Here is a 23,956-nt window from a genome sequence, read left to right as displayed (position 1 = left end):
AGAATGCCTTTGTTTTCACAGTGGTTTCTTTGTTGTATGTTTTGCTTCACCCCCATGGAATGTAGTTTAATTTGTGTTAGCGTGTTCAGATGCAGTGTCATAATTCCGTAACAAAAAGTTAAATGAATTATTTTGAAAATCCACAAGACCTTTGCATGTTCGCCGTGCAGAGAAAGAATCTCTTAGAAGTAGATGCCGAAGCGGGTAGCTCGCTGTGTGCTGTGGCAGTGTCGGAAAAAGTGACAACTACTTTCGCATGGGTATAAACAATTACGACTAGGGTAGGCCAAATAACAGTTACTCAAGCAACTGGATATGATTGTGGAAACGGTCAGACGTTTCAAGTAGCATCCACTACTTTTCGTCAGTGACTCTGACTCTAACCTTCATCGGCAAATTACAGACCAGATTTTGCGTTGATAAACTCTCAACCAAACTTTTTCCCTTATAGTGAAAGCGTGCGAGAAGAGCGCATGGGTAACGGGGACCGAAAGTGAAATAAGTAACAGAGGCCGCACTCACAGCTTTCATCTTCTGTTTTCTGAATCATCGGGCAGAAGGCTCACCGAACGTCCAGTCGGACTGTTCTAATGATACCTTACATGGGGAGGAAATGATTTTTTAAAGATGGTTTCTGTTTGTTGAATGTTTTGCATCAAGAAATCCGCCATAAGAGTGATATTAGATGTACTTTGTCATGGCGTAACGGACATGTTTATGTTCAGTCGTCCTAGCATTGCCTGAGGTGCGGGATTCGCAAGGAGATCGCTGACTACTATAGACTACATGTAGGCTTACCATAAAGCATAATAACGACCCCTAGCAGCTTTGGCTCAAACCATACTTGTTGAATTTTTCACCGAAAAATGCTGATGTATTACTTTCTTGCAATTTAGAATAATATTGTCATGCAATTTATCTAGTAAGAGATGAATAGATTGAAAGACAAATTATAAGAATTAGTATGCATTGAATTATGAATAATGAAATACATAATACAATCTATTAATGAATGATTGTTATCATCTTGACATGTGTGGTTATGCGCAGATGATGGGGTACACAGAATAAACTTCCATCGTGTTCCAAAAAAGTTAAAATGACGATCACTTTTATGGATAAAACTGTATTTCTGCTCGAATGATCTTTTCTCATTGACAATTTCTAAACCAGTTAAGCGATATTTTGATAGCACGAACATCTCAAACATTGCCAGCCTGTCCCATTGTGATATACATTGTTAGACCGGCCATATGTCTTCGCCCTGCAGTTTCCCATAGTTGCTGTCGCTTTTCTATATGTATACTTAGAACAAGTACAGGACAGGACAACAACGAAACAAAGGCTTGTGCTTAGTACGCATGCTCAGCGAAATGCATTGTGAGTAATATATCATAGGAGAAGGGCCCTAACATGAAACAGTTATTGTCTCGGCCACTGTGTCGATTCGGGCAATAACATAACACCTGCTTCTGCAGTTGAGTTCCTTTAACCACAAACTGATACTACACAGATACTAGGTGATCCTTACTTAGAATACAAAAATCGGAATCCTAGACAAAAAGCGGTCTCATAATGATGAACATTCAGTCGGGGTAATTAAAGAAACATTGGCGTTCGCGCAAACTAAACACTCAGAAAGCATGTCCTCTAATAAATAAGTCTATGAATGGTTGACATCCCCATGTTGGGATCAGGTGTCCGGGTAGAGCAGGAAGGCTGAGAAGGAGGTCTGCAGCTCGGGGTCGCTGTAGAGGGCGTACTCGCGCCCCTTGGTGAGCCGTAACCACAGGGTGTCGCCAGGCGTCAGCTGCAGCAGCAGGCCGCGGCTCACCTGCAGGGACGGGGAGGTTAACTTTACAAACCGACTGGGGCGAGCAAGCGCGAAATTACAAAGATAAGCATGTTGCTTACCATGTAGTTCCTAGTGGTAACGTAACATGACCTATTTACGTGCAGGAGTAGTTTACGTCCAGTTTGGGTCATGTCCACATGTCGCGGTGTATTTTGCCAAAGCCTTTTCTCATGAGAAACAAAGAACGTCATAAGTATGATCCTTAGCCATCTCTCTCTTTTATACAAAACATTTAAAAAGGTTTACGTCCAGCGACATAACAGAATAAACTCCTGAACCAGTAACAACAAGTTGCACGGAAGCGTCACGCATATCCTATTTCATATGTAATTCGACACCGCGTATTTCATCATGTTTTTCTAACTTACACGATAGCTAGTATCTTTTAAAAGTAGCTGACGTTAAACCTTTCTTTGATATGCAGACTATCCATGGTGTTTCGAGGTTTGAAACTCTTGCCAGTTTTAGGAAGGTTTGATACGACCTAGCGACCCCCGCTCAGATGATACATTTTTGCACGGCATAACATCATGGCCATGCGTTTATCACGTGAACACCACGTGCTGCTGATGTCGGGGAAATTCACAATATAAAAATTGTTTTCTTCCATCGCGTCGGGCAAGCGGAAGGACAAACATAGTGACTTTACTGTCATTTGTCTGTAGACTACTTTCGACAGTTACTGTGCATTTTTTCCGGTCTATGTTCTTCAAGCATAGCGCTAGAAGGGAAAATACTGAGGTGGACGATAAAGGGTAAGCCAGCACAACTCTACACCATATACCCCAGTATAGATACATGCTCGCACGGCGTTAAACAGGCGGAGAAAAACTTACAGACCATACATTTTCTTCTTAGAAGAGCTGATATTTCTACCCATGGGTTAAGCATTTGGCTCTGTCCGCGCGCTTTTAGGATAAATAACGTTTTGAATAAATCGGACGTTAACTGGTCATGTTACGTTACATGGGGCAGCAAGTAACCTTGCTGTTTCAGTAGCAGTCTATTTTTTTTAATACGGAGGGGCAGTTGCTAAGTACAAATTTCCGGACACACACACACACACAAACACACAAACACACACAAACAAACACACATAAGCGCACAGACACACCCAAAACAATACCTCTATTTTTCATGTATGTAACAAACATCTGGGATGGGGAGGGGCACAGCATCTCTACTGATAGTGACACCGCAGTAGTAACAGTTCTAACCCACCATGTCCCTGTAGCTGTAGTAACAGTTCTAACCCACCATGTCCCTGTAGCTGTGGTAACAGTTCTAACCCACCATGTCCCTGTAGCTGTAGTAACAGTTCTAACCCACCATGTCCCTGTAGCTGTAGTAACAGTTGTAACCCACCATGTCCCTGTAGCTGTAGTAACAGTTGTAACCCACCATGTCCCTGTAGCTGTAGTAACAGTTGTAACCCACCATGTCCCTGTAGCTGTAGTAACAGTTGTAACCCACCATGTCCCTGTAGCTGTAGTAACAGTTGTAACCCACCATGTCCCTGTAGCTGTAGTAACAGTTGTAACCCACCATGTCCCTGTAGCTGTAGTAACAGTTGTAACCCACCATGTCCCTGTAGCTGTAGTAACAGTTCTAACCCACCATGTCCCTGTAGCTGTAGTAACAGTTCTAACCCACCATGTCCCTGTAGCTGTAGTAACAGTTCTAACCCACCATGTCCCTGTAGCTGTAGTAACAGTTGTAACCCACCATGTCCCTGTAGCTGTAGTAACAGTTCTAACCCACCATGTCCCTGTAGCTGTTCTTGCCGGTGTTGTACACGTCAGCCACGACTTTGCCGCTCAACATCAAGTCGAGGTTCACCTGGCGGCCTGGCACTGCGCCTGCGCTGAAACTCACGTGATACACCCCGGGGTAGACACAGGTGAAGATGCCGGACTTCATGTTAAAATGGCCGCCAATATTCACCAGCATCTGAGAACAGAGGTGAAGAAAAGGGATTTAGCACACATGTTTGCAGAACGCTGTAGTATTGAAGTTTAATCTTGTCGTATCAATTCGCATCAAGGGCCAATTCGAATCGATTTGAATCGATTTTCTGAATGTGAACAGCACTGATCCATCCACCTCTCGGGGGAAGATTGGGGCGGATTGATTCGAATTGACCAGAGGCGTCCCGTAGGTGTAAACACCCACATAACAAGATGTTTGGCTCGATGCGAATAGCTCTGACGTCACCAGATCTGGAAAAACTTCACGATCTAAATCATACAGCCTCAGAAACGACATGTTCCTTCACCACCTCGTAAAGTTTTGAGTTGGATTTCTCTCACACGCAACATTCTACCAGGTCTTCAAGAATTTTGGCCGTACTACTTTATGTACTTTGTACGGGTCGCGGATAAATATAATTGTGTTCTGTGACCTTAGTGTGAATGCAAGAGCGCGGTTTCAAAGTGTGAAGTTACTGTGAACGCAACCAAGTTATAAACAGCTATTCGAATTGAAAACCTGAAAACGAATTGATTTTGCCAAGAGTGAACATGACCTAAGTCTCTTCCGTAGGCTAAGGGAGCGACCGAGGGAGCGGAGTAACGCTAACAAGCCTGGCACCCAGGTTTCATGTACAGGCCTCACCTTATCAAAAAGTACCTTCTGGTACTTAAAACTGCCCTTGAGGCTGCGAGTTCTTGCCACAGAAAAAGCGGCCCTCCGCGGCGGCTGGAAAGCGATGCTATTTTGGAAAAGGTTGTCCACAGGTGCAGGCGGCCCTGGTGGACCGGGCGGCCCTGGCGGACCAGCTGTGCACTGCACCCTCCCCCGCTGAGCTGGAATGGTAAAACGTAAAGGTGGCGATTTTTCCGCAGCTCATAGTTATCGGATTGATCTTTATAGCCAAGCACACCGGATCACCCCTTCTCTTCTGGAGATGTGTGTTGGGTTTTTTTTACGCGCAGAGGTTTTGTGCTTGAGGCTTCCACCTGAAGCTCCCGTTCATACGGTATAGAGATTTTTTGCAATTCCTTAAGTATGCAAATATTAAATCAGATGTCAGTCATAAAATCTTGTCACTGTATTAAACCATGGGATTTATCGTTTTGGTCTAATCCTGCAGTGCAGTTTCTGTATATTCTGTTAGAGGGCGCTTATTCTAGCTTGATTGTAGAGCGCAAGTCGACGTCATTGGCGAGTTCTGAGTACGTCTCTCTTGAAGTATACAATTATGGAAGTTTTATTAACCACTACCTTTTTCTGTTAATATTAACGGTCACTTGGCAGTCTGAGGTTCAACTTTCGCAATCGACCCATAAATTCCTAGAGCTTATACAGGCATCATTTCAAACACAAATCAACAAGGTTTCTACACTACAAGCTATGTGCACTAATCAAGTGCAGATTTTGCTCAACTTCCAGTGATGAACTATATACACCAGCAAACGGCTTCAGTCCAAAGATGAGTTTTTGTTGACATATATAAGTTGTCTGTGTCTATCCGGTGTGCTCAGTAACCTAGCCGGGCCCCGGGGCTGTTTCCAATCAGTCGGGTCACGGGCGGCAGTCGGCGGGTCCCGGGGTAAGGACCAGGAATGCGCGGGAAGCAAAGTTCACAAACACGCTGAAAAACAAACTGGTGTGCGTCTCTACCGTCAGGAAAATCTGTAGGGAAATTCAAACTAACAGTCAGGTCGGACTGAGTTGATTGTGTGGATAACAACCTCTGGGCGCTGCAAACTTCGTGCGAGCGTGCGAAAAAAAGTTTGGCTGAAACAAAATTGCCTTCATCATGGAATCTAGGTGATCAGGATTGTTCTAGAAATGACTGAGTTTACAGAACATGGTGTACCAAGCAATAGATTCTTAATTTCGTTCTTTAACATTTACTTGGAAGACTTTGGAGAACTTCACTAAAGGCTCGAAATACATTTTGTGTAAGGATTTAGAGTTCACGGCAAAATCAGTACGTTAGGAAAAGATAAATCAGTCTCCATTCCCCAATTTGTTTTTGCTATCTTTGCTCATTTTGCAGCTTCTTTGTACAATTTACAGTATGGTCCAAACTTCTTTTTTTTTCAAACGGGCGAAAATTGATGCTCCCGGATGTCATCCATATAGTCCAGTCAGTGTGGCCTAAGGTCCGACAGAAGAAGGACTAAAGCCGAATCTAAACCGTGAAAGTCGGGCTACTCTCTAGTTAGGGAGACTATTTTAACATTAGGTATGAAAATCATTGTGAATAGAAATAATTGTTTCATATCAGAGATCCTTCCAAAAAACGTTAAGTGCACTTTTGATGAATGACAGCGATGTTTGGGACCGACACACTTAACGTTACATTAAGGCAATAATGTAATGATAATAATACCAATTCAACTTCTTGGTCTTGCATTTTGGCTCCAAAAATTGCGGGTCTGCTCCCAAAACTGGGCCCAAGGTTTGAATCATCCTAAAGCATCCATAGTACAACCCGGACCTCTTCACGTGGCCGGATAGACTGTTTTGTGTGATCTCTCTGTGTAAATGCTAGCTGTTCCCTTTTTCAATGTGTTCACTGATCGGTATCTATGTAGAACTAGACATGTTGAATAGCAACTAGTAAATCACAAGATAGACAAGCATGATATTGGTTCTGAGTAGGATATCTTTGCTATTGACAACGTCTCAACGGTGGTTTGTCATATTGCAGCTGGCCCGACCAGTCTCTGTCATACACAAAGACAACAAACCACAACCTCGCAGTCCGCAGTCATAACACACGACTTGTCTGGTCATGTATAAGGGTACCCCACCCACCCCCGACCCCCCCACCCCCCCCCACACACACACACACACTCACACACACACACACACACACGCGCACACACACACACACACACGCACACACACACACACACACACTCACACACACACGCACGCAACGCACGCAACGCACACACACACACACACGCGCACGCTCACAACGCACACGCACACACACACACACACACAGACAGACAGACAGACTCACACACGTACACGCACGACCTGTCATGATGATGTATTGGTAACGGTTTGTTGTAGAAACACCACAGCTCGTGACCGATGTGACCGTACCGAGGCTGACCCGGGAGGGTTGTGATGAGAGTGTTTATCTGTCAGTCTAATGATTCACACCTGCAGGCGGTATCATTGCACAGAACCCAGATAGCGCAGCTCTGGACACCTACAGCGGGTATCTCACTGGGGTCGGTCTAACTGTGACAAATTGTGAAAGCTGAATTCGAAAAGTGGATTAAAACCGGCCCCAATTTGTCACCTGAAAATGCGATTATCTTAGAAATCCCGCAATTATTGCAAATCACTTTTTGATGCATTTTAATCATTGTACATTAATTTTGAATCCTTTGGCAACACAACTGATTTGATACAAGATAACAAGAAAAATGGAAGATGTGTGTTCACCTATATGATGTGATGTACATGATTTCCGGGACGAAGGGCGGAATACTATTGAAAAGGAACTACAAAATATGGCTTTGCGTGGCGTAATGGCACGGTGTTTGGCCCCAGACCCAGAGGCCCGGGGTCCGAATCCCCTGACATGCCCCGACACTGTTAGCCTCCATAGCAGGCTCTGCCGGGCCTTTTTGTCTTGTAAAAGAAGTGAAAGCCAACCGTATTTAAAATAAAACTTTCACAGTAGACTAGATAACTACTTCGATGTTCATGTATCCCGATGTCCTTGTTTGTCTGCAGTTAGCCTTTGGGCATGAACTTGCAATAAAGTCAAAATTATGATACACTTTTTGCAGCCAGCCCGTAACCACCAGCAAGCCTATAACCGTTTGGCCCGGTAACCTGGCTGAAAAAAGTGTTTTATAAGCCCAAAAAAGGCCAGGGTATGGACCATGCTATGGACCATGGAGGCTACGACAATGTGATTTTTGGGAAATTCACTTTACACTTTACTCGGGTGAAAATAAGTACATAGTTTCGGTTAAGGACGTCATTCAGATAGGGTGTTAAATAGACATCAAGCGTTTGAGGAGAGCAACACCTCGAACACGTTATTAACCCACTACAGTTATCGAAAAGAGCAGGGTTCCTTCCCAGTGTGAGTGGATTGAATAAATCTGTCCGGTGCTTTTAGGTATAACTGTGGCGGTTTACCGGCTATGCAGTACAGACAACAACAACGAAATAATATTTCTTAATCAATTCATATAGAATGGGGAGGGAGACCGAATTTAGAGGGAGATAGAGAAAGAAAAATACATTTGTAACATTCAGATTAACTTTGAAATTCCCCTCTGAGATAGATCCCCATATCTAACCACCGGCGTCACCGTACAGGTGACTGGGCATGCGCACTCACCTGCTGCCGACTGGCCGCTCATGATGTACCTCCGGCTGATGACGTTACCTGTCGTACAGACACAAAATGGACATCGTCAGCAGCGGCACCAAGGATCCAAAACAACACCACTTATTCTATTATTCCACACGCCGAAAGCTACCTGCCACTCCACAATTGTGATCATAGCATGATTAAAACCTGAACCCCGACCCTAAACTCATACCAAATATCATACGGATCCATCCACAGCTCCACACACAGACACAGTGACAGACAAACGTCACCGAAAACATAACCTTCTTGCCGACACTCTAGGCCAGCAGAGTTTTCCAACTCTAGTGTTCATATTTGAGTCCTGTTATAAAAACTGTCAAGAGTTCAAGTATAAAAATAAACACGTGACCTACAGAGAGAGATGTGCATCATTGAACACGTGCAATTTCGACTTCCTACAATAGCTCACATCTAGAAGTGGGTCAGGAGAAATTCTGCTAGCCTTAGTATGAGTCAGAAACTTGAAAACTAAGCATTATTTGACGAATGTCGCAGAACCCAGGGAGTGTGGCGGGCCGCGGGTGGTTCTTATCGGGACACACGGCACATCACGCCCGTCTGTCAACCACCCCGCCACGGGCGCCACGGCTCGGGGAAATCCGAGACCAATGTTTGCTTTTTAGTGACCGGCTTTTGAGGGAGTCTTTCTTCTAGTTGAAGTGGGGAGGGGGCAGTGTTGACTGGATACGGAAGAGTAGGTCTGCTACAGTACTTCCTCATTCGTATGAAGAAAGAAATACATTTTCACAAGAAACAAACAATAAGAACATTCAAGTACGCCTATCTCCTGTCTTGCTGTCGGCTTCACCTGATTCACCTGACCACTACGAAAAGGACAAATGTAAACTTTCAAATGCATTTCTCTACAATTGGATAAATATATTTACATGTACAGTATTGAGGGATCTATGCGCCATACAGGCATTTGTTATTCTTATATGGGTCAGTTTGGGTAGGCTATAATAACGTTAATGACCTGCCCTCGGTGCATATCGTATCATAACGCCTGGTCATTTCCTATGACTACCTCATAAACCCATCCTCATTCGCTTCGCTCACTCGTTGTTTTTTTTCGGTGATTATACCAATGACCAGGCGTTATGACACCATATACACCTCGGGGCGGGTCATTAACCCTTGATTATTTACTCAATCACCCAGTCTACATCTGAACAAACGCTAAACTCTCCTCGACATACTATCCAAGCTCATAGAACACGTTTTCGCACTTTCTGAAAAAAATCTCCTTTACTTCGAGAAAGCCCACTGTATCCGTCTTCCGAAAATCCGAGATATTGTCAATTACCCAAATCTTATCACTACAACAAAATTCTTTGATTCCTGATTTTCCTCTAAGACTAAGGTTACGTTTATTGTGTATTACTATTAGATGTTCTGCCATCGGTCAGGGGTTCGGACTTGCGCCTTCAAAAACGTTTCGCTATATTGCATTTATCAAGTTTATGATATCTTGATACAACTTCTGTCCTATTTTGTTCAATCTAATGTGGCGCTGATAAGTATGTTAACATGATTGCGTAACCGCTACGTCTGTAAATTGTTTCCTCATTTGAATGAAAAAAAGGAAAAGGTTTTTCCAAAAACGTTATGTGTACTTTTGAACGGGCATGTCACTCTTGTACATCAAGCTTTCTGTCTCTGTTTTGACGAGAGAATGTTGTGAGGAGGCGGAAGCGGACTGACCTGTGGACGAGCCTGTGTTGTAGAGAGAATGTTGTGAGGAGGCGGAAGCAGACTGACCTGTGGACGAGCCTGTGTTGTAGAGAGAATGTTGTGAGGAGGCGGAATCAGCCTGACCTGTGGACGAGCCTGTGTTGTAGAGAGAATGTTGTGAGAAGGCGGAAGCAGCCTGACCTGTGGACGAGCCTGTGTTGTAGAGAGAATGTTGTGAGGAGGCGGAATCAGCCTGACCTGTGGACGAGCCTGTGTTGTAGAGAGAATGTTGTGAGGAGGCGGAAGCAGACTGACCTGTGGACGAGCCTGTGTTGTAGAGAGAATGTTGTGAGGAGGCGGAAGCAGACTGACCTGTGGACGACGAGCCTGTGCTGTAGCGCGTCCCCGGACAGCACGAGGTGCAGCATGGGTAGAACATGTTGCCGGCCGTGCTGCAGCCTTTAAACTGTGGCTTGGCTTTGGTCTTCCTCGGTCTTGTGCGCCTGCGCTTTGATACTGACGTCATCTCTCCAAATGACGTCACCAGTAGGAGAATACCCATCAGATACCAAAGTGTTACCTGCCAATGAGAACAGAACAAACTATTACACAACAGTACATTTGGGCGACTTGTCAAGGGGAGACCACTTGCATTTTTTTCTTCACACACTGGCATCAATTTTGCAGTAGCCAGAGGATGTCATCCATATATTCGAATCAGTATGGCCTGCCTAACGAGGTAAATCGTGATATAATTTCTTTTCTTTTGGAAGTTATACATTGTACGGGAAATTCACGAATTTCCTTCATACTCATGATCCACATACATTTATATGTCCATTCCTTAGCCTTCTAGTACGCAACAGCTCATTCCCCCATCCCCGTTTTAGAATGTGATGGCCCTATCACAATAATCACACCACCATGTCCAAACCTTCTCTGTAGCTGTTGTGTCATCACATGTTATGAACAGAAAACTTCACATACTTCTTGACATGAAGCCTCCAGGCTGCCAGAATTTCTACCAAACTTACCACACAATCGAAAAAATAGGCCGTCATTTTTATCCTCCCATAAAGACATATCGTGCTCATCCAATACTACCCATCCCTGTTACTTCCCTGCCTGCGCTTCTTCGTTTGATCTATGCAACAGCGATGTCGCAACATATAAAGATGAACGGGTTGTAGCTTTGTACGTACTGACAATTTTGACATCATTCTTATCCTTCCGGAGTGGCGTTGCCAAAATCTGTTGTTGAAATACCATACAGTAGAACTTCTCTAGACATGAATGACGTCATCGTCAGTTATATTCTCAAATGATCTACACGACTTCCCCGTACACTTTAGGCAACGCAAAGGAAAGAGAATAAGCAGCCAAGTCTTGATAACTATTTCTAACTGCCAAAATATGATATAGACGCCCTTCTGGATGCATGAGTTAGGTTTTAAATTCAACCGCTCGCTTGCTTTTTTGTGTTTGACAAAATCGCCACTACCACTTTGGGAGAAATTGTATGTACAATACAGAATGTTCTTCAGCGGAATTTAACAAAAAACTCGATGGAATGAGTTCTCACCTTTAACTCCATGTCTATCCCACCGTGTCTCCCTCACCGCTACACCACCGAGCTGTCTGCCGGTCCGCCGGGACTGAACACACGGCTGTGGGTACTTAGGGGATCTCCCGTCACCGCAGTGTTGTCCTGAACCCTCACGTACCGCACAGATTCCAAGGAATCAAATATCTGGCGGGAAACACGTTGAGGCATCTCCCAGGTGACCTGCGGGGGCTCCCAGGCGCCGTGCGCCCGCTGCTGTCCCCGTCCGGTCACCCGCGGGTCTCCCACTCAGCATGATGTACGCCGCCGTGTGACGATATTGTCATTGAAGATAACAGCGGAATTAAATTGTTACTAGAAATGACCCGTTTCCGATTATGCAATTATCTAATCTGTAGTGACTTGAGTTCACCCACTGTTATAGTAAGCCAGGTTTGTGAGTAAGATATCTGCTCGGGAGCCCTAACCCTGACCCGTGCCACTCGTGCGCCCGATCACTGAACAAAACTCCTTCCAGATGGGACTGACGTCAAGTACACCCCCCCCCCCCCCCCATCCGAATCTTTGCGCAACACATAGGTCTGCCAGACGTACATGTCATCATGGTAAATCACATGGAGACGTCGGCCTGCGTCCTTGAAAAAAGATTTTCATTTCCATGAAGGACATATATCTACTTTGCTTGTCTCTGCGTATGTGTTAGACAGTGCCTGTGTGTGACTGTTTGTATGTGTGTGAGTGTGTGTGTGTGTGTGTGTGTGCATGTATATGTGTGTGTGTGTGTGTTTTTGTGTATGAGTGTGTGTGTGTGTGTGTGTTTTTGTGTATGAGTGTGTGTGTGTGTGTGTTTTGTGTATGAGTGTGTGTGTGTGGGTGTGGGTGGGTGTGTGTGGGTGTGTTTTGTGTATGAGTGTGTGTGTGGGTGGGTGTGTGTGGGTGTGGGTGGGTGTGTGTGTGTGTGTCACGGTGTGTTAGAGTAAGTCAGTGTGTGTGTATAAGCGTGCGTATGTGAGCAGAGAGAGTGTGCGTGTGCGTGCGTCTGTGTGTGTTGTGTGTGTGTGTGTATGTGTGTGTGTGTATGTGTGTGTGTGTGTGTGTGTTGTGTGTGTGTGTGTATGTGTGTGTGTGTGTTGTGTGTGTGTGTGTTTGTGTGTGTGTGTGCATACAAGTGCATGGGCGCGTGGGGGGGCAAGAGTCAGTGTGTGTAAGAGAGAGAGAGTATGAATAAATGAAGCTTAAGTATGTTGAAGACATTGTTCTGACATACTATTGCTATCACACAGAAGAAGCTACGGGTAGATTGTGACGACCCCTGATGTGTCTTGAAGACGATGTAGAAGAGTCTCTTTTAACGGACATCCCCTTGCTTTATTTCTCCTTGTTTTTCGTGCTATCCACAGTAATTAACTCGAGTTCCACGACCTCATACCTTCGCCAAATGATTTTAACCTTTATGGCTGACGTATTAGGAGTGTCTCTCAGCAATCATAAGTCATACTAGTTGATCGTCTTCACCAAAATAACAGACGTTGTCCAAAGTATAAGATTAACAAAGAAGGTTATGCTAACATCATCAATTATGCAAATGAGGTCCTTCTCAGCATAATTTGAATCAACTATGTTCACCTTCACATAACATCCAAATGCCACAACTATGTAATTGCCATCATTTACCTGTATGTAATTAACGTAGTTACTCATTTATTATGTAAATAAGGCCCATATTTTCATTTTTTATCTATCAACATCCCTCTCTTCCTCAGTTACAAATGTCACATATTTGAATAGTCATATCATGGAACACAGCAGGTTTTTAAATTGTCTAATAAATTATGCAAATAAGAATCTGATTTGCATAATCATCGTCCAATCATACAAAGTATCACGTCAGCTATCTACATACCAAAATGCATGACCATCCATCAAGCCCATCTTGAGTAATAGTATTTTCTCATTAATTATGCAAGTGAGGTCCACATTTGCATAGTTGATATCTATTAACATTTATCTCATCCTCAGATACATATGTCACATGTTTGAGAGTCCTACCTTGGAATTTGGCGGATGTATAAACTTTCCTCATTAATTATGCAAATTAGATACTGATTTGCATAATAAGTATCTAATCATGTACATCATCACTCAAGCTATCTACTTACCAAAATTCATGACTATCCATCAAAACCTTCTTAAGTTATTCCCTTTCAAAGTCTGAACCTAAACCTGCTCCTGCAGTTCCAAAAAAGCCGCTAGGGGGCCAAACCCATACCACTTACTCCCTGTCCAAAGAGCTATCTACCACTCAAAAATCAGTTCCATAGCTTGTCCAGAACACGATGTATAAAAACAGGAAGTTCCGCTGCAGTATCGTAACAAGCCGCTAGGGGAGCCAAAATCTAATCATTTCCACGTCTCATCAAGACCTACCCACCTACCAAATATGAAGACAATCCATCCAAGCCTTCTCGAGTTATGCTGTACGTTACAAACATCCAAACATCCAAACAAACAAACGCTACCCTCTGCATAACCTTCTCGGCAAAGGTAATTAGCATATCGCCTTACCAAAGCCGTCGATAACAATCGCATATCTTGAGAGAATGTTTTAGCCATGCAAACTCACAAAAAATTAATATTGACTCGTTGAGTGTAACGTACTATAAACAAGAGTTCTACGACCTCATACCTTCGCCAAATGAGACTGACGTGTAAGGAGTGTTTCTCATCAATTATAAATCATACCAGTTGATCGCCTTCACCCAAATAATATAAGTTGTCCAAAGTATGACTATGAGCTTAACAAAGAAGGTTATGCTAACATTTATAATCAATTATGCAAATAAGAATTAGAATCTGCAGATTTTCGTCATTATCATCAAATCAAGCAAAGCATCACGTAAGCTATCTACATCCAAAAATCATGAGCATCCATCAAGCCCATCTCGAGTTATAGTATTTTCGCATCAATTACGCAAAAGAGGTCTTCATTTGCATAGTTGATATTTATTAATATTTCTGTCTTCCTCAGTCACATATGTCACATGTTTGAGAGTCCTATCATGGAATTTGGCGGATGTATGAACTTTACTTATTAGTTATGCAAATTAGATACCGATTTGCATAATAAGTATGAAAGTATAGTCGACGACCGGTCGACCACAACTAGCCAATGGGAACACGCCATCCGCCAACCCATAGGAGTTACAAAAGACGAATCCACGCCGAGGCTTTCCCATCGGCAAGACCACTATTTTCGGAGATAAGAAATATTAGCAAGACAAAGGAAAGAAAGCAAAGCAAACTAAAGAACGCCCCCTAACGATATATACCGAAGATGACAAGAAGCACAGGGCAAGCGAGACACGGAAACGTCTACGCCACACACACACACACACACACACACACACACACGCTCCATTAGCGCTCATAAGTTTGACTACACATATCAGACATTGTCTGTCTGATAATACGTTGAAGGCATTCGACAGGAAAATAACGCCAATCGACGCAACGACTATTTCGTTGTTCTAAAGAACGTCCCGTGAACAACGTCACAGGCGGCGACATTTGTTCCAGAAGGCAACGTCTGTTGGCTCTGTTCTGTTTGATGATAACAAACAGAACGTTGTGTAGATTTTTATCACGTCAGAAGACACTTTATTTCTTGTATTGTATTGCATTGTGTTGCGTTTTGTATTTTTGTTGGCTTTGTTGTGCGTTGCAGCCCTGTCCTGTTAGGGCGCGTCGTTGGGTTCTATGCGCCTGCCGTCGCAGGTTAGTGGCGTGTGCATGCCTTGGGTGATTTGTTTGACTGCAAAGTGTGATTGCTACAGCTCTTTTGTGGGGATGTGGGTGGCCTTGAAAAAGGCCGGGGTTATATATCTCTGGCACTGGCGGTAGATCTACTTGGAGCTGGTGTACTTGGTGACGGCCTTGGTGCCCTCGCTGACGGCGTGCTTGGCCAGCTCGCCCGGCAGCAGGAGTCGCACGGCGGTCTGGATCTCGCGGCTGCTGATGGTGGAGCGCTTGTTGTAGTTGGCGAGTCGAGAGGCCTCTGCGGCGATCCGTTCAAAAATGTCGTTGACGAAGGAATTCATGATTCCCATGGCCTTGCTGGAGACGCCGGTGTCGGGGTGCACCTGTTTCAGCACCTTGTAGATGTAGACGCCGAAGGTCTCCCTTCTCTTTCTCCTCCTTCCACGCTTCTTGTCTCCGGCGGGCCTGGCTTTGCCAGCTTTTTTGACGGCTTTTCCACTTGGTGGCATGATGAGGTTCTTGGCGTATTAGACAGCAAAGAATGGGTGCACTCGCGCCGCCTCGGCTCTTTATGGGGAAAATAATGCAAATTTTCTGGATTGTCTAGTCCAAGGTGCGGACGTTGCAGAACATTTCACAGTAATCTCTCTCTATTGGCTCGCTGTCGGAAGTTGTCGATCCAGCGGCGAAGTATAAATTGGCTGGGCAGGACGTTTCGTCTATTCATTCTTCTACCCGTATAACGCCAATCAATCGACTACTACAAGATGTCTGGACGTGGTAAAGGAGGCAAGGCACGCGCTAAGGCAAAGAGTCGTTCTTCCCGAGCGGGTCTCCAGTTCCCCGTTGGCCGCGTACATCGCTTCTTGCGGAAGGGAAACTACGCCCAGCGCGTGGGTGCCGGCGCTCCGGTGTATCTGGCGGCGGTGCTTGAGTACTTGACGGCCGAGATTCTGGAGCTGGCTGGTAACGCTGCCCGTGACAACAAGAAGACTAGAATCATCCCCCGTCACCTTCAACTGGCCGTCCGCAACGACGAGGAGTTGAACAAGCTGATGTCGGGCGTCACCATTGCCCAGGGCGGTGTTCTCCCAAACATCCACGCTGTGCTTCTGCCCAAGAAGACCGGCAAGGCTCAGTAGATTCCAGACGTATACCTAAACCCAGGCCCTTTTCAGGGCCACCCACATCCTTTCAAAGGAACTGTATCATCTTCACACTTGTTTCATACATACGACTAACTATTCATGGTGAAATGAAAAAAAAGACTTTAATACATTTGTATCTCATACACACACTGCATCTGCTTAGATTAGACAAAGACTAGACAACGTTTACATTATTATTAGTAATACAATCACGTTGCATACCCCATACCTTGATAGCTAAGACAACGTTACACATCAAGTGCGAGAGCAAGAAGAGATAGGAGAAATGATACGAGAAATGAGCGCAATATCACTTCCTTCTTCATCTGTCCGTGTGGGCCGTGTCATGCTCGCTGACATATTGTACAACATTTGGGTAACCGGGTAAATAGACCGTCCGGCACGTGTGCGGCACGCGCAATACACACGACTATACGTGTCAAGTTTCATGGGGGGGGGGGGTATGTATGTATGTATGTATGTATGTTTGTGTTTGCAGCCATGAGCGCTGAGGTTGGATGGAAGGAAGGGGGCAGAACGAGTGATGATGGTTGTGTAACAGTGTAACTCTGCAGTTTAATTGTTAAACCGTGTCTTGGAAAAGGGGGGTCTGTTTAAAGAAATGTGAACGATGTAGATCTTTCTGGGATATGTCAGTGGCCCTGAAAAGGGCCGGTGTTAATGTTGATCTTGCTCCGATCAAGCTTATGCGCGCTCCCCTCTGATGCGGCGGGCGAGTTGGATGTCCTTGGGCATGATGGTAACGCGCTTGGCATGGATAGCGCACAGGTTGGTGTCCTCGAACAGACCGACCAGGTAGGCCTCGCTTGCTTCCTGCAGAGCCATGACCGCTGAGCTCTGGAAGCGCAGGTCCGTCTTGAAGTCTTGGGCGATTTCCCGCACCAGGCGCTGGAAGGGCAGCTTGCGGATGAGCAGCTCCGTCGACTTCTGGTAGCGGCGGATCTCCCTCAGGGCGACGGTGCCGGGCCTGTAGCGGTGAGGCTTCTTGACGCCACCGGTAGCCGGTGCGCTCTTGCGAGCGGCCTTGGTTGCCAACTGCTTCCTGGGGGCCTTGCCACCGGTGGACTTACGGGCGGTCTGCTTGGTACGTGCCATGTCGGACGGAGTTTGTCTACGCTGAAGTGCAGGACGATAAGACTAGTCGGCAGACTGTGGAGAGTGAATTTATAACAACCGCTAATCAGATGCCCCGAGGTTTTCAATTGGCCGGTGCCCTGCTGTCTGATTGGTTGTCTTACCCGAATCAGGCCTCGTGATTGGTCAGTTTTCATGTCTCCAGGATCCGATATTCAGCGGCAAGCTCGGCACTTTTGGGGGTCACAGAGGAAATGTTGCAAGGATATCTTGAGCGCTACAACAGAATTACTATGGGCTACAAGTGTATTTTTGTATGTTTGTACACACTTTGGTGCGGATAGACGGACAGTGGTAACGAAACATCATCTTTGTACTCAATAAAGTTGTCGATTGATTAATTGATTTCCGGCGAGAAATTAACATCAGTCCGTTCACCTGGGCGTGTGCTTCTGTACGTATGTTCGTTCACCCATCCTTCCCTTCCAACATGTGTGTGTTGTTATACATGTGCTCTACGCGTGTTTGTGTCACGGTGTGTGTGTGGGGGGGGGGGTGCTTTCATTCTATTTTATGTATCACTTATATGATTGACATAGTTCTTTTGTAAGGATGTGGGTGGCCCTGAAAAGGGCCGGGGTTCGCAGAAACTTCGACGGTCAGGTCATCACTTCTTCTTGGGCTTGGACGCTTTCTTGGCAGGCGCCGCCTTCTTTGCAATCTTCTTTGCCGGAGTCTTTTTTGTGGATTTCTTGGCAGCGGGTTTCTTGGCCGGAGATTTCTTGGTCTTCTTGGTAGTCGGTTTCTTGGTCTTCTTGAGGGTGGTAGCCTCCTTAGCCTTTCGCTTTTTGGGCTTGGTGGTCTTGGGTTTTGCGGCTTTCTTAGCCACAGGTTTCTTGACCGGCTTCTTGACGGCTTTTTTTGCGGCCTTCTCGGCGGCTTTCTTGGCTGCCACGTTGATCTTGAAGGATCCCGACGCCCCAGTTCCTTTGACCTGGATGATGGTACCCTTCTCCACCAAGGATTTCAGGGCGCGCTTGACGAAGTGCGCTTTCTTCTCCACGTCGAACTTGTAGTTACCGGCAATGTACCTCTTGATGGCCAACAGAGAAGAACCGGTACGGTCCTTGAGCGCTTCCACAGCCGCCGTAACCATAACAGTGGTGGGCGGGTGAGCCGCAGGGCCCTTGGGTGCCGTTGGCTTCCTGGCCTTCTTGGGGGACGATGCTGGAGCGGACATGCTGGATTACCTTGTCTGCGTTAGACGTGGAAATGAAACCACCGTCTTGTCAAGCTGGCGTGAAGTAACAATGGTACGGACATAGACGGAAACGTCACAGCTTGTCTGTGTCCTATTGTCAGTCGCGGCGAAACTTGTATTTCTTTTCAAACTCTATAGTGGGAATTCTCCCTTAACAGGCATGAGAAATGATGTACAAAAGAAGATTCACATCTAGCCAATTTGATGGAAGCGGCTGATCACTAGCCTCCAGATCTTGAGATATTCGTCATATTTCCAGTGAGCTGCGATATTTCCGACTATAAGTCCGTGCCATTGTTACTTCAGACCAGCTTGACAAGACGGCAGAATCTTACAGCTAGTCGAAAAGAAACTTCACTATGAGCGATCCACAACACATATGGAGTATTAAACTACGATACAACACACACACTATCAAATAAATCAAGATCCCTCCGCCGCACCGCACCAAACAACACCTCACTTTGATGTCTCCTTCCACTCCTTCCACGCCAAAACGCACACCAAGATAAACAGCAAAGCCGACGACATCAACCAATTTACAAGGGAAATATACGCTTCAGCAGAAACGACAAACACCTGCCCAAAAATAAACACGTCAACCAAAAAAGACCACTCACGCACAAAGAAATAAAGAACAACAATCGTGGTCTCTGTGTTCTTGGGGTTGGAATGATCATTGTATGTCATGTTCATCGTTCGAGTCAGGTGTGTACGTGTGTAGGGCCGTGTTTGTTGTGAGAAAATACAGCTCTTTCTTGGACATTTGGATGGCCCTGAAAAGGGCCGGGGTTGCTTGCGATGATAAGTCAGCCGGGTCCTTTAGCCACCAAAGCCGTACAGGGTGCGGCCTTGACGTTTGAGAGCGTAGACGACGTCCATGGCGGTGACCGTCTTGCGCTTGGCGTGCTCGGTGTATGTGACCGCGTCGCGGATCACATTCTCCAGGAAGACCTTGAGAACGCCTCGGGTCTCCTCGTAGATGAGGGCGGAGATGCGTTTGACGCCGCCTCGGCGAGCCAGACGACGGATGGCGGGCTTGGTGATGCCCTGGATGTTGTCGCGAAGCACCTTACGGTGACGCTTGGCGCCTCCCTTTCCGAGACCCTTGCCTCCCTTGCCGCGCCCAGACATGATGCTAGTAGATGCGATGTTCTTCTCGACTAGGATTAGAACGAAGCAGTGAATGGGTCGCCTCCTGTCGGAGCCGATTTAATAGCCGCCCTGCGGACCTACGAGAACTCTAGTCGACGACCGGTCGACCACAACTGGCCAATGGGAAGACGCCATCCGCCAACCCATAGGAGTTACAAAAGACGAATCCACGCCGAGGCTTTCCCATCGGCAAGACCACTATTTTCGGAGATAAGAAATATTAGCAAGACAAAGGAAAGAAAGCAAAGCAAACTAAAGAACGCCCCCTAACGATATATACCGAAGATGACAAGAAGCACAGGGCAAGCGAGACACGGAAACGTCTACGCCACACACACACACACACACACACACACACACACGCTCCATTAGCGCTCATAAGTTTGACTACACATATCAGACATTGTCTGTCTGATAATACGTTGAAGGCATTCGACAGGAAAATAACGCCAATCGACGCAACGACTATTTCGTTGTTCTAAAGAACGTCCCGTGAACAACGTCACAGGCGGCGACATTTGTTCCAGAAGGCAACGTCTGTTGGCTCTGTTCTGTTTGATGATAACAAACAGAACGTTGTGTAGATTTTTATCACGTCAGAAGACACTTTATTTCTTGTATTGTATTGCATTGTGTTGCGTTGTGTATTGTTGATGGCTTTGTTGTGCGTTGCAGCCCTCTCCTGTTAGGGCGCGTCGTTGGGTTCTATGCGCCTGCCGTCGCAGGTTAGTGGCGTGTGCATACCTTGGGTGATTTGTTTGACTGCAAAGTGTGATTGCTACAGCTCTTTTGTGGGGATGTGGGTGGCCTTGAAAAAGGCCGGGGTTATATATCTCTGGCACTGGCGGTAGATCTACTTGGAGCTGGTGTACTTGGTGACGGCCTTGGTGCCCTCGCTGACGGCGTGCTTGGCCAGCTCGCCCGGCAGCAGGAGTCGCACGGCGGTCTGGATCTCGCGGCTGCTGATGGTGGAGCGCTTGTTGTAGTTGGCGAGTCGAGAGGCCTCTGCGGCGATCCGTTCAAAAATGTCGTTGACGAAGGAATTCATGATTCCCATGGCCTTGCTGGAGACGCCGGTGTCGGGGTGCACCTGTTTCAGCACCTTGTAGATGTAGACGCCGAAGGTCTCCCTTCTCTTTCTCCTCCTTCCACGCTTCTTGTCTCCGGCGGGCCTGGCTTTGCCAGCTTTTTTGACGGCTTTTCCACTTGGTGGCATGATGAGGTTCTTGGCGTATTAGACAGCAAAGAATGGGTGCACTCGCGCCGCCTCGGCTCTTTATGGGGAAAATAATGCAAATCTTCTGGATTGTCTAGTCCAAGGTGCGGACGTTGCAGAACATTTCACAGTAATCTCTCTCTATTGGCTCGCTGTCGGAAGTTGTCGATCCAGCGGCGAAGTATAAATTGGCTGGGCAGGACCTTTCGTCTATTCATTCTTCTACCCGTATAACGCCAATCAATCGACTACTACAAGATGTCTGGACGTGGTAAAGGAGGCAAGGCACGCGCTAAGGCAAAGAGTCGTTCTTCCCGAGCGGGTCTCCAGTTCCCTGTTGGCCGCGTACATCGCTTCTTGCGGAAGGGAAACTACGCCCAGCGCGTGGGTGCCGGCGCTCCGGTGTATCTGGCGGCGGTGCTTGAGTACTTGACGGCCGAGATTCTGGAGCTGGCTGGTAACGCTGCCCGTGACAACAAGAAGACTAGAATCATCCCCCGTCACCTTCAACTGGCCGTCCGCAACGACGAGGAGTTGAACAAGCTGATGTCGGGCGTCACCATTGCCCAGGGCGGTGTTCTCCCAAACATCCACGCTGTGCTTCTGCCCAAGAAGACCGGCAAGGCTCAGTAGATTCCAGACGTGTACCTAAACCCAGGCCCTTTTCAGGGCCACCCACATCCTTTCAAAGGAACTGTATCATCTTCACACTTGCTTCATACATACGACTAACTATTCATGGTGAAATGAAAAAAAAAGACTTTAATACATTTGTATCTCTTACGCACACTGCATCTGCTTATATTAGACAAAGACTAGACAACGCACTGCACGAAATGGCCTCGTTTCCCGGCGTATACGTACCGGGATTTTTCTGTATTTTTGTCGGATACTGACGGATACTGACGGATACATGCGGATTCGTGTAAGGTATCCGACTATTTCCGCACCGGTATATGGAATATTTCCTGAAGAATCCGAAAGTAAGGTATTTTCGACGAATACGGAGCCGTACACTGTACGGAAATGCCACCGATCCTGACGGATACGAACAGGAATTTTTCTGTATTTTTGGCGGATACTGACGGATACATGCGGATTCGTGTAACGTATCCGACTATTTCCGCACCGGTATATGGAATATTTCCTGAAGAATCCGAAAGTAAGGGATTTTCGACGAATACGGAGCCGTACACTGTACGGAAATGCCACCGATCCTGACGGATACGAACAGGAATTTTTCTGTATTTTTGGCGGATACTGACGGATACATGCGGATTCGTGTAACGTATCCGACTATTTCCGCACCGGTATATGGAATATTTCCTGAAGAATCCGAAAGTAAGGGATTTTCGACGAATACGGAGCCGTACACTGTACGGAAATGCCACAGATCCTGACGGATGCGTACAGGGATTTTTCTGTATTTTGAAGAAAATGGTGAATACTGACGGGTACAGGTGGACCCAACAACGAATCCGTAACGGATCCGACTATGTGCTTGCATTCCTAATTTAACTATACCCAAAACATCATTTTGAATGACAGGAAGTTTGGGAAAGCCTGTATGTAACATATGTATCATTTCATATCTCAACATAATGTATTTCTAAGTTCAAAAACTATCAAATACAATACAATACGGAAGTACTATATGGCTAAATGATCCATTTCATTTGAGACAGGCTGAGGGACATCCACATACTCAAAGCACCACTGCATATGCAGGTTAATGTCGGTAAATTGGGGTTGTGCAAGCACAATGTTCTGAAAAATTATGAAATGTATTACAAGTAACACCATCACAACATTGTGGTAATATTTACTACTGTATAGTGCCCTTGGACCAAAATTATCTACATGTTCTAAATATTCCACTAAAGTAATAGAAGCCTTATTTGTGGCCAGCTCTTAGTCTAAAAGCCATCAGATACAATTATTACCTTCGCGACGAATGGTTTCGTCGAGAAGGTTATGCGACGGTGCTTGTCTGTGTGTCTGTTAGTGAACAGAATAAGTCGAGAACGCCTGGATGGTTTGTTGTCGTAGTTGGTGTGTCGGTGTGTATGTGGCAAATCTCAAGATGATTAGATTTTGGGCGAAGTGTTTTGCATAATTAACGAGAAAAGTGTAAAAATGTGTTCAATTGTATGCTTTACTATGCGTTCTGGTTGCGACGGGGATATTGATACGGGTAGATTGGGGGCAAAGTTGGTCATGAGGGGTCATGAGGGGTCATGAGGCAGGCAGGAAACTGTCAGTTACATGTACTGCAGCTGCCAGGGACAAATTGGCTATCAGCCAGCTGTAGGGCAGATACAAGAGATAGGCTTGCCCATGCAGTAATGCTTTAAAGCACTAAAACAAGGGCTCAGAAAAGGATTCACCTTAATTGCAAGCCCCAAAAATTCTTATGCACCAGAAAGCCACATCTGTCTACTTTAGAATCATGCAAAGAAAATAGACAGTTGACCAGCTCGTTCTCTCGTAACAGCTGACAGACGAAAACAATCGTCAACTTTGACCTACTCCCAGCCTGGAAGAGTCCACTCGGAGCATGTGAAACCAAACCACAAAGATATCTCCTTACACCAATTAAAAGACTGAAACATACAAATTTTGACCAAAGTTGGATATACACGGCCTTATATGAGTAAGAACAGTCATTAATGCAGTGCCACAGCATGGGAATACCGAGCATGTCTGTGTGTCTGTTAGTGAACACGATAAGTCGAGAATTCTTGGAAGGATTGTCTTGGTATTTGGTATGTTGGTAGGTCTCGATGAAACCTGAAAATGATTAGATTTTGGGCCCCCTATCGGCTTGTTACGGTACTGCAGCGGAACTTCATGTTATGATATCTCGTG

The 23,956-nt window shown here is 45.8% G+C and overlaps 5 protein-coding genes across 7 annotated transcripts; 2 read left to right on the top strand and 3 right to left on the bottom strand.

Annotated features, from left to right (window-relative positions):
• Positions 1-984: 984 nt before the first annotated feature.
• Positions 985-12,000, bottom strand: LOC136438235 (complement C1q tumor necrosis factor-related protein 4-like). Of its 3 annotated transcripts, XM_066432994.1 has the most exons (7): positions 11,476-12,000; positions 10,266-10,473; positions 9,924-10,220; positions 8,184-8,231; positions 4,469-4,659; positions 3,617-3,805; positions 985-1,834 (listed from the first exon to the last, which is right to left on the bottom strand). In XM_066432994.1, exons 1-7 carry the CDS (start codon positions 11,485-11,487, stop codon positions 1,694-1,696), a joined length of 1,086 nt encoding a protein of 361 aa, XP_066289091.1. In that variant the 5' UTR covers positions 11,488-12,000; the 3' UTR covers positions 985-1,693. The 3 variants fall into 3 exon arrangements, with proteins under 3 accessions (XP_066289091.1, XP_066289090.1, XP_066289093.1); XM_066432993.1 differs by having other exon boundaries at positions 9,924-10,473; XM_066432996.1 differs by lacking the exon at positions 9,924-10,220 and having other exon boundaries at positions 11,476-11,991.
• A 3,306-nt stretch (positions 12,001-15,306) lies between these two features.
• On the bottom strand, positions 15,307-21,209 carry LOC136438748 (uncharacterized). Its single transcript, XM_066433660.1, has 2 exons — positions 20,732-21,209; positions 15,307-15,740 (listed from the first exon to the last, which is right to left on the bottom strand). The coding sequence occupies exons 1-2, from the start codon at positions 21,086-21,088 to the stop codon at positions 15,360-15,362; spliced, it is 738 nt and encodes a 245-aa protein (XP_066289757.1). The 5' UTR covers positions 21,089-21,209; the 3' UTR covers positions 15,307-15,359.
• On the top strand, positions 15,932-17,857 carry LOC136438231 (histone H2A-like). The gene has a single exon (XM_066432989.1). It carries the CDS (start codon positions 15,981-15,983, stop codon positions 16,353-16,355), a length of 375 nt encoding a protein of 124 aa, XP_066289086.1. The 5' UTR covers positions 15,932-15,980; the 3' UTR covers positions 16,356-17,857.
• LOC136438230 (histone H1-like) lies at positions 18,072-18,762 on the bottom strand. The gene has a single exon (XM_066432988.1). It carries the CDS (start codon positions 18,694-18,696, stop codon positions 18,124-18,126), a length of 573 nt encoding a protein of 190 aa, XP_066289085.1. The 5' UTR covers positions 18,697-18,762; the 3' UTR covers positions 18,072-18,123.
• Positions 21,210-21,246: 37 nt separating the features above from the next.
• LOC136438233 (histone H2A-like) lies at positions 21,247-21,766 on the top strand. Its single transcript, XM_066432991.1, has one exon. It carries the CDS (start codon positions 21,347-21,349, stop codon positions 21,719-21,721), a length of 375 nt encoding a protein of 124 aa, XP_066289088.1. The 5' UTR covers positions 21,247-21,346; the 3' UTR covers positions 21,722-21,766.
• The last annotated feature ends 2,190 nt before the right edge of the window (positions 21,767-23,956 follow it).

Source organism: Branchiostoma lanceolatum, chromosome 7, assembly GCF_035083965.1.
Source record: "Branchiostoma lanceolatum isolate klBraLanc5 chromosome 7, klBraLanc5.hap2, whole genome shotgun sequence".
Lineage (NCBI taxonomy): Eukaryota > Metazoa > Chordata > Leptocardii > Amphioxiformes > Branchiostomatidae > Branchiostoma > Branchiostoma lanceolatum.
The sequence above is the reverse complement of the archived record's forward strand: the minus strand, read 5'-3'. Positions and strand labels throughout refer to the sequence as shown.

Coding starts and splice junctions, on each gene's coding strand:
- LOC136438235 (XM_066432993.1), bottom strand. Junction 3,806..4,468: donor AGAAGGTACTTTTTGATAAG/GTGAGGCCTGTA, acceptor CTCTGTTCTCAG/ATGCTGGTGAATATTGGCGG. Junction 1,835..3,616: donor AGAACAGCTACAGGGACATG/GTGGGTTAGAAC, acceptor CCGTCCCTGCAG/GTGAGCCGCGGCCTGCTGCT.
- LOC136438231 (XM_066432989.1), top strand. CDS start 15,981: ATGTCTGGACGTGGTAAAGGAGGCAAGGCACGCGCTAAGGCAAAGAGT.
- LOC136438230 (XM_066432988.1), bottom strand. CDS start 18,696: ATGTCCGCTCCAGCATCGTCCCCCAAGAAGGCCAGGAAGCCAACGGCA.
- LOC136438748 (XM_066433660.1), bottom strand. CDS start 21,088: ATGCCACCAAGTGGAAAAGCCGTCAAAAAAGCTGGCAAAGCCAGGCCC. Junction 15,741..20,731: donor TCACCAAGTACACCAGCTCC/AAGTAGATCTAC, acceptor TTTGCTGTCTAA/TACGCCAAGAACCTCATCAT.
- LOC136438233 (XM_066432991.1), top strand. CDS start 21,347: ATGTCTGGACGTGGTAAAGGAGGCAAGGCACGCGCTAAGGCAAAGAGT.